This window comes from Lolium rigidum, chromosome 7 (assembly GCF_022539505.1).
Source record: "Lolium rigidum isolate FL_2022 chromosome 7, APGP_CSIRO_Lrig_0.1, whole genome shotgun sequence".
Lineage (NCBI taxonomy): Eukaryota > Viridiplantae > Streptophyta > Magnoliopsida > Poales > Poaceae > Lolium > Lolium rigidum.
Window position 1 is genome coordinate 110,590,095 of NC_061514.1, and position 18,121 is coordinate 110,608,215.

Consider the following 18,121-nt stretch of genomic DNA (forward strand, 5'->3'; position numbering starts at 1 on the left):
TATAAACAGAAGATGCAGAGGCCCGTTACGGCCTTCCCGTCGTTTCCGCCGCTCCGAACAAACTGACCTTTCCTTGCGCCATGGCCCATCGAAGTGGAAATCGCCTGCGCTGGGTGATGCTGGACCGCGTCGTCCACTGCACCAAGGACGAGGCTGCCAGGGACGGCACGCTCTCGGAGACCTCCGCCACCTGCACCGGCCAAACCCTCGCCGTCTCCCTCAGGGCCGCGTCACCCCCGGCGGTGTCCCGCCTGCACCTCCACTGGCCAGAAGGTCTCCGACCGGAGATGCTGGAGCTGGATCCGCCCCACGTCATCGCGGCCCACGGCCACTCCATACTTTTCCAGGCCTACGTCCCCCACACCGACCAGTGCCGCCCCCCCTACTACCCCCTCGACTACTTCGTCTACACCGCCTCTACCGGCCGCCGCTCCCCGTCGCTCAGGCGGCTCCCGCCTTGCTTCGACGGCGGGCAAGTGGACCAGCAAACGGACCAGCTCTTCCAGCCGTACCGGCTCCAGCAGCAGCGGCTGATGTCCAGCGAACACATCGGCCTTCTCTGCCATGGCGACCAGGAGTTCACAGTGGCCGAGCTCTCGTGCAACGGCGAGCTCTGCCTGCTGCACCATGCGCCTCGGATGGGGGACGAGCCCATGCGATGGGTTGTTCAGAAGCTGCAGATGCCGAATTGCGACGACGCCCCAGACCTGTTCAGCGATTCCTGGCAGACAGACGTTGTCGTCCCCTACGGCGATTCCTCATTGTGCTGGGTCGATTGCTACCTCGGGTTGTTCTTGGTCACCGTCCATGGTGATCTTACAAGGAAGCCGCACTACGTCCCGATGCCTGCGGCTCTGGATCCCCGTCGCCTCTACATTGACCCAGGGTGCCCTGACCCAGCGCGCCGTGTGTGTGTCACTGACAGCGGCACGGTGAAGCTCATTTGTATCAGCGATCTTGCGGGCCGCAGTGTTCATCAACGTCATCATGACATTTTCACAATCACAACATGGAATCTGACCGGCAAGGAGTGGGAACTAGATGCCACCATTGAAGCTACCGAGCTCTGGGCTGCTCTTGGTTCTGACAAGCGACTCCCACTGATCCGGCCAGAGTTTCCTACCATGAGCTTGGTTGACCACGATGTCGTCTGCTTCGTGTTGAATGATGGGGATATCGTTTCCTGGCTGATTGAAGTCGACCTGAAGAAGAAGGTGCTGGGGGCGGTCACCCTCTATATCGACGAAGAAGAAGAAAAGCAGGCAGCAGAAGGAGAACAAACGAAGTTCTGTAGGTTCTCTGGCAACTCCTTCATCCCCAGCCAGTTCACCATGTACTTGGATAAGCATGCCATCAAAAGGTAATTACGTCTCATGTTTATGTTGCACAGTGATCGCATTTCCATTCATCTTAAATCTTCCATCTCGTACTACTTTTACGCATCTGTTCTTTATGTTCTAAGTTCTGGTACTTAACTCAGACAGAACGTGCTGTGTAATTGCTATACAATTTGCTTATGGAAACTTATTAGCTACATGAAAAAAATCAATCCTGCGAACCATGGTTTGTTGTGTCACAGCATAGCAACACATAGTTGTCTAAAATAGGCAGCTAATCTTGTAAATATTGAATAGTCAGTTGATTGTTAGTTTGGTACTTATACTTTGTACTTTCTTTTCATTATATTCCGCTCACACATCCGTCGGGGCAACAAGTAGAATTTTACATTTGTTCTTCATAATGGACGCTGATCTACCTTAACATGATATTAGTATCTGACACAAGTTTGATCTGGTAATCAAATAAAACAAATGATTTTGCGGTGTAAAACTCAACCAAATATGTTAAATATTAACTTGCAAGTAACGATGTTAAACAAATGCTAATTTATTTTCACAATAATATGTCATCCGCTCTTGCTTAAGAGGCACATAGATTAAACAATATTGATAGAATTGGAAAATACTTACTTTGCTCGGATGAAGTAGTAGCATCTTATCTTATAGTGGCAAATGTGATCCAATTCCATCAAATATTATGTAAATTGCAGGAAAAAAGTTCCTCCGTTTGCGCAACACGGATATAGAACCATGAAAACAGTGCATACAAATTATGTGGTGAAAGTGCCAAAAAAAAAAAGTTCGTTTCCCACTTTGTGTGGTCAGGCTATCTGCATTGTATTTTTCTTTGTAGCTGACATCTCTAGATATATCATTGATCTTGTTCACTTTTTTTCATGGTCTGGCATAAGATCGGTTGATCACCTTGTGCTTGTTGTACATTCACAAGGAACAACTTGTTGACGTTCCTTTTGTTTGTTCGGAGGAACAAGTTGTCCTTGCCGTCCTGTGATATAAGTTTGCTTCTTCTGATGCAGCCTGAGTTTCAGCAAGAAATTGGAGCAAGCAAAACTAAAACGAGGAATGGAGGAAGCATGGATTAAAGACCCAAAGCAAGTACTGGTTTGAAATAGCCGTTTACCATCCTATTTTCAAAATCACAACATGGAATCTGACATACGGTAAATGGGAAGAAGGTGTCACCATGGAAGCTAGCGAGCTTTGGGCTGCTCTTGCCTCTGGTTGATAATGATGCCGATCTACTTCGTGAAGAATTATAGGTACCGCATTTCCTGGCTGGCTGATTGAGGTGTACCTGAAGAAGAAGAAGATGCTGGGGGTGGTCACCCTCTATATCAACAAGAACAAAGTCACGCAACTGAAGAAAAAGCAAACAACTGAAGAAGAACAAGCATACTTGGATAAGTATGCCATCAGAATGTAATTACGTATCACGTTTATGTCTTGGGAGGATTATAACGAACACCATCAATTAGTCGATAATGTGAATTGCGAGGAGATGATCAACCTGTTCGTTGGTGTGCCCCTCTTAACGGCAAAGTGTCGCGTAGCTATTATGAACTTGCCCATGGACATGTTGATGTCGGTGTCCACCACCATGTAGCCCATTGTGCTTCTGCAAGACTCCTTGAAAATGGAGTGTAATCCGGATACAAATTGAAACGAACAGACAGCAGTCTTGATAGAAATCACATGTTCATTACAGAAAATAGTCGCTGTGTTACTGAGTTTTTACAAATTCTAGATCAACGACCTTTTATCATTTTAAGCCCTTCAAGCCTGCATGTTTCAAGCAAGGACAGTAGACTGCACGGTTAGATGCACTTACCTTTCAAGGGATAGTGTCTATATTATTGAACAGGGACTTTGCTAAATCATCATGATATATGTGCTGCAAAGGCATCTTACGAAGGTATTTGATAAAACCTTTAATTGTTCTTCCATTAATCCTTGCAAAAATCATATGTCTTATGTTTTGTTTTTCCTATACTTTCATATGGGAAGTCACTGTACACAGTACAAAGTACACGTACCTATGCTGTCGAACCTTTCGGTTGAATCTCAAACGGGGCATCTTTACAAATTTCCATGTAAATATGTAGTTAGATTTAACAAGGTGATATGTGCCGATTGAGAGAACATGTTCACAAATTTATTATGCACTCAGGTTTTCTCTATGTCTTGGATATTTGTGCAGCCAAACAGCTTTGTTTAACAGCCAAATTTCCCCATTACAGTTTTCTTTGTATTATACAATGTAGATTTAAATTACATGTGTTCTAACTTTATTCTAACAACACATTTTCCACAAATTTTCGTGGCAACACGTGGAGTATCATCAGTTAAATAGTAATGCAAAACCATATAATGTATAACCCATAAACTTGTATCTGAAACATCTATAACCCAGTTATGTAACGACTGGTCATCTCCAGATGTTTGTTTCTTTCTATGCATTCTGTATGATTGAATAATAAGGGTTTTTTTGGGTCCCAAAATTTAGCATTTTGAATTATATAAGAAATAGATGAACAAGAATATAGAAATGCAATTAGAAGTAGAAACTAAAATATATACTAAGTGATAGAGACACATATGCATGCTAACTAGTGACATTAGGAGAGATAATGTGGGTGTGTAGCTATCAATATAGGAATTATCGAGGCTAGACCGTCTACCACAAGAGCTGACATGCCCTAGAGGAGGATCTATGATAGAATGGTTGCAACCCTCACTCTCATGCCTACGGGCCAACGGGCCGGGAGTCCATTGAGCCCACGGCCATGACCTAGTTTTAAGGTAGGCGAGCACACAACACATGGACATGGATGTTTAAGTTTAAAGAATATTGATGTAAAAAGAAAGGGAAAATTTGCTGCGGGGCACCGTTATTTTTGGCATTTGCTCAAACACACCGTTCGATTGTGTCTTTGCTAGGTACCATTACAATTTCGTGACACATTTCAACACACCACCTGACAAAAAGGGGAAGTTTTGCACTTTTACATGGGATGGCTGGTTTTGGAGACAAAGGGCAAAACTTTCCGTTTTCAGCCAGGTGGTGCGTTCTGGCAAATGTGTCACAACATTGTAATGGTACCTGATAAAGACACAATCGAGCGGTGTGTTTGAGTAAATGCCAGAAAATAACATTGTTTTGTAGCAAATTTTCCCAAAGAAAGGGAAGAAGCAACATAAAACTCTTTGTTACAAGTCCAACTTACAATTGTTTCTCTAAAAGGAGTATGTCTAGGACCCAAAGAAAGGTCTCCCCATAAGAAGAAATTTTTCATGGGGACTGGCATAGACTTTGGCGCATCACAATAAATTGGAATTAATTGAAACCTGCATATAATCAACAAATATGATATAGAGAAGAACACACTATATCTAAAAACCAAAGAACAAAATTTGACTATACGTTGATTGAGCAGAAGTTTTTCATTTTCTATCAGTGGAAGGCGATGAACTTAGAAACATTAAAGGCAACTCATTGAGACATCCTATACATGGGTCAAAAAATGTTTTGATGGCCCATAGTCCACTCAATTATGTTTCAATAGTAGAAAATTCCTAATTTGCATGACTACAAGAAACATGAACATACACATGCACATTATACACGCACACACTCACACAAGCGCGCGTCTCATAATCGCACATTATGGTAAGAAGATTGTAGATAATTCCACTAGTCTAACTAAATTTTCCCTGAACACATTGGCTTATGTGAAAATGACAACACACTAGTGGGAAAATGTTTATGCCCTCACAACTTTCTGGGTCTACACGAGTTGGTTCTCCACTATTATAGATTTCATTGTTTCATTGTTCATTTTAGGTTCTGCAAACAAGAGACTATATTCCACAGTTACCCCTATCTATAATTATTGAAAATTATTACCATATTAAAATAATATTGCCATATTTTATCTATTAGTTGTGGTTTTGTAGCATTTCCTTACTATGTTTTATTTATTTTATCCTAAGAGATAAGTTGGACCCGCTTGTTAGTACTCATAACTTCGACATTTTTTATAAAATAGTTTTACATTATGTCAAGCAAGTGTATCTAGTCACACATCACTAGTCTCGTGCCATGTCAATTACACCCCTAACAATGACGAGTTAGAAGTGTATGTCTGGCCAACTGCCATTTCATCACCGATTTTCATGTATTGCTACTAACAAGTCCAAAGTCCGAAGTAACTTTTTTGATGAGTAATAACATTGTCGAGGAAATAAAAAATCTTAAGTCCATAGTCACTTTTTTGACAAAAAAGACTTGGAAATGAGTCATGAAGATAAGTCCATGTTTCAACAATAACTGGAGTATGCAAAAATTCCCTAAAAACAATAGTAGACTTGGATTCAACTCTGACAACAATAAGTTTATGAGAAACAAGAAGGGTCATGACCAAATCAAAAACTCAAAAAGGATCAGTTGCTTCAAATGCAAAATTGAAGGACACCATGTTATGTCTTGCCTATTCAAGAAGAAGCCTCTCAGTGAAAAGTAATAAGGAAAGTGGCCTCGAGTTCAAAGTAAAGTTAAATCTCATGTTGAAGAAATGGCACTACACAAGAAGAATCAAGATAAAATTAGTCAAGTCAAAAAAATCAAAGAAGGGAGCACTTGTTTCTATATACATGGTGATGAGAAGGGGCACATATATTCATCATGTACAAATTGCACCTCATCACCACCACTTGCCCCTTCACATCTTCAGTTTATTTTTCTTTTTGTAGTTAAAAATTTGATTTTAAAATTTGCACTAGAAAATGCAAAATGTACTACAAATGAAATTTAGGTGAGATCCCACTTGACATCCTAGATTTTATACCTGGTAATACTGTGTGTTAGCATGACCATTTATGTAATATGTATACATGTCTTCTACGTAGTATTTATTTCTACCTATGCAATATTTTTTCTTAAAAATACACATTTTCAGTATAAACTTATATACGTACAAAAACTAAATTTCTTTTTTTACTATTTTACAAAAGAATAAGAAAACTCACAGTGAACCAACCTCAGGTTGGGTGGTTAGGAGGGTGGTTGTACCCCCAGCCCACCAGAGTTCAAACCCCAGGTTTGACATCTGTGTGTCTCATAAAGACGAAATATTCTTTCAGTGGGAGGCGACGTTCCCGTCGACAGCGAGGCGCCTGTGGTGACTTCGTCAATTTCAAGATCCAATCCGCCGGCTCGGTCTACCGGAGGTGCTCATAGGGGTAGGGTGTGCGTGTGTGCGTTCATAGGGGTGAGTGTATGCGCGTGTATGTGAGCGCCTGCGTTTGTACTGTGTTTCTCAAAAAAAAAAAAAAACTCACAGTTGGATGGCGTTAATGCGACCTATCTAGGCGTGCCTTGAGACTACGGGGGAGCCCCACTGCCAGCATGGACCCACCAGCCGTTGCGGTCCCACCTGTCATGAACCTGCAAAACCGCCCACGCGGAGCCCACGGATCCTTTTAGTGCATCAATCAATCCAGAAAGGGAAAGCCTCCGAAACAACGCGAAGCGGCGCCTACCCCGCTCGCTCGCTTCCGTCCCGGACTCCCCAATTATCCTCGCCTTCCTTCCGCCGCCGCCGCCGCCGCCACCGCCTTGGCACGCAGCCGGCAGGTGGCGACGCGCCCACAAGTCTGCTCCACTCGACTCGAGGTCAGATCCAAACCCCAGCCCAGGTCCGAACCGCGCCGCAAATTTTTTCTAGGTTTTGGTACGGATCTAGGGTTTGCCGTGGAATTTCGGGAGGAGGGCGCCCGCCATCCGCTCGGGGTTCCTCCGCGGCTCTGATTCCGTGCTTATGGCCGCCGGGCGTCACGGAGGGTACAGGGACTACGAGGCGAGGGAGCGGGAGCCCGACGCGGAGGCGTCCCGGAGGACCGCAGAGCAACACCCGGGCGGCCGCCAGCGGAGCGACGCCGACCGCCGCCGCGACGGCGGGAGCAGCCGCGGTGGCAGGGATGCCTCCAACGGGTACGGCCACCGCCGCTCGCACCCGCCAAAGAGCCGCCTTTCGGGGAGGCTGGGGGACCGGGAGCCCGGCGAGGTGCTCAGCGGCAGCGCCTCGGATGACTCCGGTGGGAGGCTCCACAGGGCGGCTGAGAATGTCGTGTCCAGCTCTGGCAGGGAGGGTGAGGTGGCCGCGGCCCAGTTGACCAGCAAGAAGAGGAAATTCTCGCCGATTATTTGGGACAGGGATAGCCCCAAGCCGCCGTTACATTCTGACACAGCAAGGGGCACGGAATCCGTGTCCACTGATACAGCAAACGGCAAGAAGGTTGCGGAGCCTGCCGAACTTCCTCCGCCTCCCCCAGTGATTCCACAGGGGCACATCCCGGAGAGGGTGGCGGTGGATAAGTCACCGATGGATGTGGACCTTGCTGTTGACACTGAGAGCGCTGAGCAGTCGCATGAACCGGAGGAGAGCAAAGTGCTCGAGTCAGAAGAGGCTAAAGTGCTCGAGCCGGAGGAGAGTAAAGTGCTTGAGGAAGAGGAGTACCCAACAATGAGGAACATATCAACTTCACGGTGGGCCGGTGCTAACGATGATGAGCAGGTAGGGGCATCGCTCAGGAAGAAGAAAAGCACAACTCCTGCAGATTTCGCTGACTTGGACCGGGGCAAGAAGACTCCCAGCCCAGAACTTGGAGAGGTCGTGACCAGTGATATCTCTGGAGGGAGGACCATGTCAAGGTCGACTGATTCAGGGAGGATGGGCAACGATGAGAAGGAAGTAGATAAAGATGACTACATGGATGTTGATAGGGAGGAGGCTAGTGATAATGATTCAGTAGACCGTCTGTCTTCTGGTTCGGAGAACCAAGTGCGCAGGTCTGAAACCCCTGAGCCAGTGAAGCCAGCTCATCGATGCATCAACATGCTTCACGGTTGCAGAAGTGTTGATGTGTTTGAGAGGCTCAACAAGATTAACGAGGGCACTTATGGTGTTGTATATAGAGCAAAGGATAAGAAGACTGCTGAGGTTGTTGCGCTGAAGAAGGTCAAGATGGAAAAGGAGAGAGAAGGTTTCCCGTTGACCTCTCTCAGGGAGATCAATATCCTTCTATCTTTCCACCACCCTTCAATTGTTGATGTCAAGGAAGTAGTAGTTGGCAGTAGCCTGGACAGTATTTTTATGGTGATGGAGTACATGGAGCATGATCTGAAGGGTGTCATGGAGAATATGAAGCAGCCATATACCCAGAGTGAGGTCAAATGTTTAGTGCTTCAGCTATTAGAGGGTGTGAAATATCTTCATGACAATTGGGTACTTCATAGGTAATTATTGGCTTCCCTTTTATTCTTCAACTTTGGATAATATCTAATTTTCTTTTATGTTGTCTATGTACTGATATGTGTTTCATTTTCTAGGGATCTGAAGACCTCAAATCTGTTACTGAATAACCGTGGTGAGTTGAAAATTTGTGATTTTGGACTGTCTCGTCAATATGGGAGCCCATTAAAACCTTATACTCAATTGGTTGTGACTTTGTGGTACAGGTATGTCACCGGACAGCATCAGATTCCACAGCAGTGTTTTGACTACCTATATTTTCACTGTAAGTTCTTTTGTCAACAAGACTAACCTGTTGCGCTCCTTCTGGCTACAGGGCACCAGAACTGTTGCTAGGAGCAAAGGAATACTCCACTGCTATTGATATGTGGTCCGTGGGATGCATAATGGCAGAGCTTCTGGCCAAAGAACCATTGTTCAATGGAAAAACTGAGTTCGAACAGCTAGACAAGGTATTCCCATTTGTCTTCTGTGTGCTGTCCACACGTCTCACAGTGCATTACCTTCTGTGTTGTAGATAGCTATAACTGTTGATAGTTTTTATTAGATGATATGTCATGGTGAAGCTACTTTTCATGTAGATATTTAGAACACTTGGTGCACCTAATGAGAAAATATGGTTTCTTGTAGATATTTAGAACACTTGGCACACCTAATGAGAAGATATGGCCTGGTTATGCCAAATTACCAGGTGTCAAAGTAAATTTTGTCAAACAACCGTAAGTTTATTTATACATGCTTTTGTTCTTTCTCTGCTGAGTGTGTATATTTGACTGTTTGTATGACGATATTCCCATTTTTGAATCTTTCGTCAGGTACAATAGATTAAGGGAGAAGTTCCCAGCTGCTTCTTTTTCTGGCACGCGTCCAAATCTATCTGAAGCTGGTTTTGATCTGTTGAATAAACTCCTAACTTATGATCCTGAGAAGGTAAAAATGAATACTTACTGCGATTCTTGCTTTGTCATTTATACTACTGTCTTAAGCTAACTTGATTCCCTTGTGCAGCGTATATCAGCTGATGCTGCCTTGCAGCATCCGTGGTTCCATGAAGTGCCTCTACCTAAGTCAAAGGACTTCATGCCAACATTTCCTGCGTTAAATGAACTGGACAGGTAATATTTCCAGTCACTAATTCCACAATGTCACATGCATAAGTATTTTGTTCAATAGTGAATTTATTTCTCATGTTATAAAACACACAGGCGAACCAGACGGTATTTGAAGAGTCCTGATCCCCTAGAGGAGCAACGGTTGAAAGAACTGCAAGCAAAAGGCAACCGTGGCCTTTTCAGCTGAGCTTAAACCACTTTCTTGGGTTCTGTTGGTACTTACTGTTATGCTTCAACCTGAATCAGTGAGGTCAGATGCCTTCTGAGGTGAGATGTGCCATGGACATGAAGCATCACATCTTCTTGGTGTCTACAAGCAACTGACAGCGTTCTTTAGCAGGCTTTGTGCTTAAGTGGCCCGTCATAGAAATCTTTTCAGGAACACTCCAACCAGATTGATCATGAAAGCAATTCTAATCTACCTTCGTCAAGGTTTGGCCTGTTAGCATTTGTTACCAGTTTCACCTTTGGACCTTCTGTATGTAAAATATTCCAGATTGGTACGTTGTAAACAATAGTCAGTGTGTTGGATTTACAATAAGAAAAAATCATCAATTTTTCTCTATGTTCCTAGTGCGTTTTTTCTTTTGATCTTTACATTTTGTTTGCAAGAAACAAAACTGGCGAAGGGGGAGGATGCCTCTAGCTTTTCTCCAGGAAATCATGGACAGTAATACAACTAAAGGTAAATATATTCAAAAGTCATTTACCTCAAGTGACGTATTGCTGATTAAAAATTGATCAATGCACATTCTGGAAGATCATTTATACCTGAAGGCTCTGTTCTATGATTTAAAATAAATGCTGCCTAGGATCTCCATGATGTACTTAGTGTTGAGGAAACTCCAAATTCTTTAAAAAAATGTAAAATGATAAAGAGTAAGAATAAAATCTCAAAGCAAGACAGAAATGATACCGTCACCTGGATGGTGTGTGTTCTGTTTTCCACCTCGATGGTGTGTACAAATCCATGATGGTATTTGGTTACTAAGTATCTAAAAGATATTGCATTATTCACCATAAAAAAATTCATGTATTTGTGTTACTAGCGCTCCCGTGGTCATATGCAAATCAAATTAGGCCACGAGTAAAACTATGCTCTGCTACCTAGAGTTAGTATTCTCTAGTAAGCATGCCAGTTTGACATGCACATCAGCACCTGTATTTGACTATTTGTCAAGCAAATTGAGAAAATCAAGGGAGCTCTTTGATTTACTCTTCGGTTGTCACCCTCCATTCCTGTGTTCTGTAGTGCTGATTTCCTGTTCACGATGAGAGCAAAAGTCGAGGGATCTGCTCTCATTAAACAGTGCTGTACTTAAGCCCCATGTGTTGTTTGTCTAGAAATTTGCTGTTCTTTATAGTGTATATTGGTAGCTGAAAATATGATCATCGCTATGTTCTTTGCATTTGGTAATAACTACTTGTATGTTCTGCTCAAGTGGTAGAGAGTTAGTTGTACTTACTGCAACTGTTGTATCTGTGACACGTCTGCAGCTTAAGCTGTGGCTGCTTCAAGATAGGAAGCTTGATGGCCATCAGCTTGTTGTACTAAGTGCCTAAATTTTAAGGTACGTTTTCCCCCACGTTCAGCCGTTTTTCCTCTTCCGCTCCTGAGAGGCGGCGGCGGAGGCGATCCCCAATCTTCCCAATCTCCGGCCAGGGCGTTGGGCCTGGTTTCCTCTCCCTCCGCTTGCCGCTCTGGCGGCGGCATGAGGGAGGGGGAACCTCGTTCCTCCGTTCTGGCCTAGTAGTTAGGGTTAGTTTTTGTCTCCTATGGTGCGTCGTTGGGGTGGTGGGAGCGGCGCCCGGGGAAATAAATCTGCCACAACTCCACTCCCACACCGGCGGCGACCTTCACGGCGGCGTCTCGGAGTTGTTGGCAACGTGTGCTTGTCGATCTTTCAGGTCGGCGGCTTGGTCTTCTCGCCGTTCTTCAGATGTGGCGAGATCTGTTTCTCAACGTGTCACTGGCGTTTGTCGTTGTCCACGACGGCGCTGGGGACCGGGGCGAGGTGGTTCTTCTGGAGCGAAGATGTTGGTCCGGAGGTGGTGGTTATGTCGTTCTTCTCCGACTTCGTCGATGGGAGGCGGCGTATCTTGGTCCAAGACAGCACGGGGGCGTCCCCCGGTCGACGTGCCACAACGACATGTGCCTCGTTGCTTGCAGCAGGCCTGTTCATCGACTCACAAAGCCTCGATGGCGATGGTGCTTTTTTGGATCTTGCAAAGGTGGAGGCTCGACGTCTCTTCTTGCGTTCGTCTCGGCGGCGTTGGAACTACGGTGGTTGCAGCAAACCCTAGAGATCGTTTTGTATTTCTCGATCTTTTAGGTTTTTATCTGCAAATTCAGGATAATCATTTTATCCCGGTTTGTCTTTTAGTTTCCACATGTGTTGCTTCATGTAACTTGGTGTTCAATTAATAAAATATGTGGTTGCTCTCAAAAAAAAAAAAAAAGTGCCTAAATTTTGTGGAAGGTCTTCAAGTGTGTTCACCTGTTACTTCAGTGAACCGTAGTGGTCACTGGTCAGTCCACTATCCTTCCTCGTTTATTATTGCACCCCATTCATCTAACTGATTTTTGGGACCTAGTCATCTCTAATTTGTCCGCATAGGTTATGGTTTTTGTCAAGGTGTTCACCTGTTACTTCAGTTATGTTTCTTCTTGAACTGGCATATTTTTGGTTTCCTTACGGAACCCACTTCCTGTCCTATTCTAAACGTTCCTCCTTGACATTGTATATAGTGTACACTCTTCCATGAACTTGGGGTTTTTACGAAGGCAGTGGCACAGGTCAAATTATCTAGTTTGATTCTTGTAATGAGCCGTGGGTGGAACAGTGTTTGGTACATTTTTTGGGGGTTCATATCTGCTTATGATTCTCAATGTTGTTGTAGTGTTTTTCGTACTATGGGTGACACAGCTGATATTTAGTTTCCTCTCACCGCACAGCCGTGTAGTTGCTACTTGCCATTTTCTTCAGAGGGAGTGTTTTGTGTCCTCAAATCAATTGGTCCGTTTAGTGTATTTGGTCCTTGCGCCCTCTGTTTTGCCTTAATTGTTGTGTTCACAGAGCAAATTTATTGGTAATTCCTCTGTACCAAATTAATTTATATTGGGCCTGAGACAAGCATATGTTGGTAAATCGTCATGTTAATGTGGTATAAATATTCCCTTAGTTGTAGCTATGTTGCGGTGCAGAACAGAAAGATAAAAAAACATGCTCCTTTACATCACTTGCATTGGTACATTATTAGCTGATGGGGCTGAAGATTTGTCTAAATTCAGGGACGGAGGGAGTATTAGTTAATTATCATGTTATTGCAGTATAAACATTCATGTAATCACGTTGTCTGGTGTAGAACAGAAAGATGAAATTATATGTCAAAAAAGAAACAAAGATGAAATGATGTGCTCCTTTAGATCGTGGACCTGCAGTGAAACGCACTTCGTTAAGTGTAGTCACGTTGTCTGCCATAGAACTATGTTGTTACCTCAGCACCGTCACCTTAGAGATGCGGAGAGATTAGTACCTTTGACAGTTTGGTGCTTCTTTGTTGCGTGATATCGTTTGTGAACTGCCATTGTGGGTCGTTGTTCCATTTTCGCCTAAGACCATGGTACCGGATTTCGCTCACTGCTTATTCAGTAGTTGTATTTCCCTTCTCGCTTCTGGCCATTATTGTGGCATGTGTAGACTTCATTATTTGCAGGTGTATAGGCTGGGCAGGCAGATCACGATCTGGATGAGCAAGGAACAAGTGCAGCCTAGAACTACTGACAATGTGGGTCGCTTGACAGTGTATATACAGTGTAGTGCAATAATGCCATTGAAACAAGCCAAAGCTTTCCACTATAGATCACACGATGCGACTATGTGTATATGTAAAACACACTAGCTAACAAATTGATTGATTTTAGCATCGATGTTGAAGCAAATGTTTCTGCTTGTGCATCTATGTTTTTTCATTTGGAAAAGTCTACGACAACTGGCTGTCATCTCATCGTGCACGCACCTTTCACTGCTCGTCTAGTGTGTCTCCTGGTAAGGATGGCAATCGGTAGGGTATGTGCAGGGTAGAGCAATAGAATACCCCTATCCTTATAATCAGTGGGTAGAAATTTCTACGCATGCCTCCCCATGGGTGCCTCCCCATGGGTATGAAACTCTTTCTACTCATGCCCCCGATGGGTATGAAACTCTACCGCATCTATACCTGATGGATCCCAGTACTTATTGGGTACTCAATAGGTAGATCAAATAGTACAAAAGTTGTTCATAATTCAGTGATAGCACATTTGACAAAAAAAATCAATTATGCAAGTCAATACTAGGTAGTTGAGTATGTGACAAATATCAAAATTCAGAAATCGCAGTCACATTGTGACATCATGGCCCAAGGCACATTGTGACATCCTGGTCCAAGGCTCAAGAGGATTGATAGGATACTCATACCAACAAGCTGTAATCTTTTTTTGGGAAGCTCATCTACAAAGACTCGGAGGTTAAGCGTGCTTGGCCTGAAGTGATTTGAGGATGAGTGACCGATCGTAAACTCCTTTCCACGCGCACGAGTGAGAACAAAGTGCGTATGAAAGACTAGTGTTGGTCTGTTGGGTTGGTCTAGAGATCCTAGAGAGCTGCCAGGGGTAACAGGTCCATCCGGGGGTTGGCAGGGGTCTTACACACATACTCATAAGTCAACAAGATTTGACAAATCACATGATATAGTGATAATTGATGACAACTTTAGGTTCACAAACTCAATAACTTGGCTATATAGTTGTATAGGGGTTCACATAGCAGTAAAACTGGGTAGGATATAGGTAATACCCATGGATACAAGGCTATACCTGTGTCCTACCCACGACTTAACGAATATGGTATGGGTACTATCCGTGAGTACAAAAGTGTGCTATACCCAACCCATACAACTACGCTACCCACGGGTACCCGTGGGTAAAATTGCCACCCTTACTCCCTGGCTGCCGCCGTTCCTCTCATGCGTGCATCCCTTCTCTTTTGCCGTTCCTCTCATGTGTGCATCCCTTCTCTTTTTGGGGGTGCTGCCCTGCTCCCCTCCGGCAGACGGTTGCCGTTCCTGTTTTCCTTCTCTGTGTAGGAGGGTACTTGAGCTTGCTTCAAGCTGGCCATGGCTGAGCTCACCCATGCTGCTATGGATGACGATCTGAGCTCTGGGAACATGGGTCTGAGATTCACTAAATTTGTCTCAGATAGATCCCTGGTCACATGCATGGCGGATATGTTGCTAGCGAGATCGTATCTGGCCATGGTGGTGCCTCTATTATTGTTGGTGAAGGTCAAGGTTAGGAGAATTTTTTGATGTTACATATAAAAGTGCGATTTGCTACATATGTACGTAGTTTTTGATGTGGAAGCATGAGCAAAGTGCTACAATGGTTCCTTGTGTATATGCCATAGAGAGAATGTTTAAATGTTACATGTGTCTTCAGTGGCATAGCTATGAAGGGGCCAGGGGGGCCACCGCCCCCCCCCTCCCCCCCAGCCCATGGACATTTCTTGAAGGATCCAGTGAAATTTGGCCCATTTACACCCTCAATTTTGGCCCAAAATGTTAAAATTTTGTCGTATAAACCCATTTGCCCCCGTGGAAACGGCCCAAGCTCCGCCACTGTGTGTCTTCTCGTAATGTTGGATGAGGTAGAGAGACTATAAGTTACTTAAGAGTTTGCTTCAACAAATAGGGATTTGCTATATACTATATTTTATTTTGCTACATGGGCATGTTTAAAGTGCTAAAAAACCATACGATTGCAAATTTATTACTCCCTCCGGTCGGATTTAATTGACATGGAGGGAGGCATGTGCATGCAAGTGGGTGCGTTAATTTTTTAAGTCCAGAGGTAGTACTTTTTAGGAAAACAATGTTGTAGATGGATGTTACATATTACCTTCATCTAAGTAAGTGTCTTAGCTTTGTACTTGTAGATATATCTGTATTAAGAGAAAAGGAAAAATTTACCGCCGGATACCAATATTTTTTAGCATTTACTGAAACACACTTTCCAATTCTATTTTTGCGAGCTACTATTAGAATTTTCTGGCGCATAGATACAAGGAGCCGTGTGTTTCGGCAAACGATAGAAATCCTAGAAAAAACACACTTATTTATAGATGGATGGGTATACTGAAAAATTGCTACATGCGGAATATTTTTTTTCTTGCGAAACACAGTTAGACGCTCACAAATGCTGACATACAATCACCCCTATGAACGCAAACCCTACCCCTATGAGCACCTCCGAGAGACTACGTTCAAAAAAGTTATCCGACGAATCTTGAGATTGACGAAGTCACCACATGCGCCTCGCTGTTGACGGGAACGTCGTCTCCTACTGAAGAATATTCCATCTTTAATAAGATATAAAGTATTAAACCTAAGATTTAAACTCTGATGGATCGGGTGCTTTAACCATCCAAACCCCATCTCAAAATATTTTTGTAACATGGTGGGACGTGCGGGATTTACTCTGCATCAAACGGCTCCGGACACGACTGCCGATTTGCCCTTTTACAGCCCGCTGTATGCTAGCGTTTACCATGGATTTTTCTGAAATCATGACTCGGCACGAACCTTCGCGCAGTAAGGTTGCACATTCCCTGGAACCACTGTGTTCTTCGCCGACAGGTCTCACCGCTGTCGATAGAGTAGAAGTGGTGCACACGTGTGTCGTGCACGTGGTAACCACGCAATGGGCCAATCTGGAAGAGAGATGCCGGGGAAGTAAACAAAACCTGAACCAGTCAGGAGTTTAGGGCCCATTTAGTGTGGCTGGCAAGTGGCCCCGGACACGAAAACACCATTTTTTACACTGTCGGTTCTCTTCTCGTCGGGCCCTCTGGTTCTCTCTCGTATCTCCTGCCGGCCTGCCTCGGGTTTCCCATCGCTCATCCGAACTTCATACTCATCCGCCAGGCGTAAAATGACTGCAGAGGGCTTCACGGTCCTACCGACCGAGTACAGTTCAAATTCATCTCTGCATTCAAACCTTCACTTACCTTGTGACGTAGCCATCGTCAGAATATGGGGGAAAACACGATGATGTACCAACTTAGAGCATATCTAACAGACCCTTTATAACCCGCCCACCCCGTAAAATTTCGGCGAGATACGGGGTAGGCGCGGTCTGGGCCGTCTAGCAGGCTCCGTATTTGGGCCGCCCCGTTTCGGCGGAATACGGGGCCCAGGAAATCGCCCCTCCGCCCCCTACTTATACCGGGCGCAGGTGCGAGTGAGAGGTTAACCCCTCACTCGCAACCCTAGCTCCGCCGTGCGCCGCCGCCTCCTCCTCCTGCTCCGGCGAGCAATTAGTCGCTTCCCCGCGCCGCATTCCACCCGCCGCCACCTGCATGGACTCCCGCCGCCGTAGTAGCGCCTCGCCGGCGAGCGGATCGAAGCGATCCCGCTCGTCGGACACCGGGGAGGAAGCCTGGCGGCTCAAGTGCAAGCGCTCCGCCGCGGGGAGCCACCGTGCGGCGTGCCGGTATGCCGGCGCGCTGTACGTGCTGGATCCGCTCCGGGAGTACGCCGCGGGTGGGCGGTGGTGCCGGCAAGATCCGCCGCTCAAGCCGATGAGCGGCGAAGCCTTCGAGAAGTGGCTCGCCGAGTGGCAGCGCGACCGCGCGGCGAAGGCGGCATGGAGGGCGACCATCGGCGGCACCGGCGGCGGAGGAAGCGGAGGCGGCGCGGAGGAAGAGGAGGCGGCGGAGGAGGAGGCGGCCATCCGGCGTGCGGTGGCCGAATCCGAGGCGGATGCCGCCGAGAAAGCTGGGCGGAGGCGAGAGGAGGAGGCGGCGGCCATCGCCGCCGTGGCGGAATTCCGGGCGAAGGAGGCCGCCGCCGGGCGGAGGAGGAGGCTGCCGCCGGAGGGCCTTTCGTGCCATTCATCATCCTCGAGTAGCTAGGATCGCAGTAGATCGCTATGTATATGTATGATCCAGTGTATGATCAATGAAGATGAACTATGGTTTAATTTTCCCGGGGTTTTAATTTTTAAAAATACAGGGTGAAATACGGGGTCTGCTAGACGAAATGGTTCAGCAAGACGCACTTTTGGGATACGGGGCGAGAAACTCGCGTTATACGGGGCAGAGAAATAAGGGGCCTGTTAGACCTGCTCTTACAAAGGCCCTGTTGGCACCGCAGATTCGTAGAAGCAGTAATAGAACACCCCAATGATTCTTTGTAGCAGGAATAATAAAATTTAAAATAAATATTTCATCAAATACAGAAAACCTCAGCCGATTGGATAGCAAAGAAAAAAGCCCGATTCTGTGCGCATGAAAAATAT

At 45.4% G+C, this 18,121-nt stretch overlaps 2 protein-coding genes and 1 long non-coding RNA gene across 6 annotated transcripts; all 3 read left to right on the plus strand.

The window, feature by feature from the left end:
• The first annotated feature begins 80 nt into the window (after window positions 1-80).
• LOC124671838 lies at window positions 81-3,027 on the plus strand. The gene is made up of 2 exons (XM_047208160.1): window positions 81-1,360; window positions 2,378-3,027. Exons 1-2 carry the CDS (start codon window positions 81-83, stop codon window positions 2,466-2,468), a joined length of 1,371 nt encoding a protein of 456 aa, XP_047064116.1. The 3' UTR covers window positions 2,469-3,027.
• Window positions 3,028-6,975: 3,948 nt separating this feature from the next.
• On the plus strand, window positions 6,976-10,348 carry LOC124679282 (cyclin-dependent kinase G-2-like). Of its 4 annotated transcripts, none has more exons than XR_006994904.1 (8): window positions 6,976-8,655; window positions 8,749-8,877; window positions 8,988-9,123; window positions 9,302-9,390; window positions 9,487-9,601; window positions 9,680-9,786; window positions 9,877-10,050; window positions 10,121-10,348. XR_006994904.1 is itself a non-coding variant. In XM_047215071.1 (7 exons), exons 1-7 carry the CDS (start codon window positions 7,178-7,180, stop codon window positions 9,968-9,970), a joined length of 2,148 nt encoding a protein of 715 aa, XP_047071027.1. In that variant the 5' UTR covers window positions 6,976-7,177; the 3' UTR covers window positions 9,971-10,348. The 4 variants fall into 4 exon arrangements, 2 of the variants coding, with proteins under 2 accessions (XP_047071027.1, XP_047071028.1); XR_006994903.1 differs by having other exon boundaries at window positions 10,124-10,348; XM_047215071.1 differs by having other exon boundaries at window positions 9,877-10,348.
• Window positions 10,349-12,263: 1,915 nt separating this feature from the next.
• LOC124679283 lies at window positions 12,264-13,726 on the plus strand. Its single transcript, XR_006994905.1, has 2 exons — window positions 12,264-12,312; window positions 13,501-13,726. It is a non-coding gene; the product is annotated as an uncharacterized LOC124679283 (long non-coding RNA).
• The last annotated feature ends 4,395 nt before the right edge of the window (window positions 13,727-18,121 follow it).

Bases quoted from the DNA above. Each gene is read 5' to 3' on its own strand.
- LOC124671838 (XM_047208160.1), top strand. From the start codon at position 81: ATGGCCCATCGAAGTGGAAATCGCCTGCGCTGGGTGATGCTGGACCGC. The intron at 1,361-2,377 runs GTAATTACGTCT...CTTCTGATGCAG, and splicing joins GATAAGCATGCCATCAAAAG to CCTGAGTTTCAGCAAGAAAT.
- LOC124679282 (XM_047215071.1), top strand. From the start codon at position 7,178: ATGGCCGCCGGGCGTCACGGAGGGTACAGGGACTACGAGGCGAGGGAG. The intron at 9,391-9,486 runs GTAAGTTTATTT...ATCTTTCGTCAG, and splicing joins GTAAATTTTGTCAAACAACC to GTACAATAGATTAAGGGAGA. The intron at 9,602-9,679 runs GTAAAAATGAAT...TCCCTTGTGCAG, and splicing joins TAACTTATGATCCTGAGAAG to CGTATATCAGCTGATGCTGC.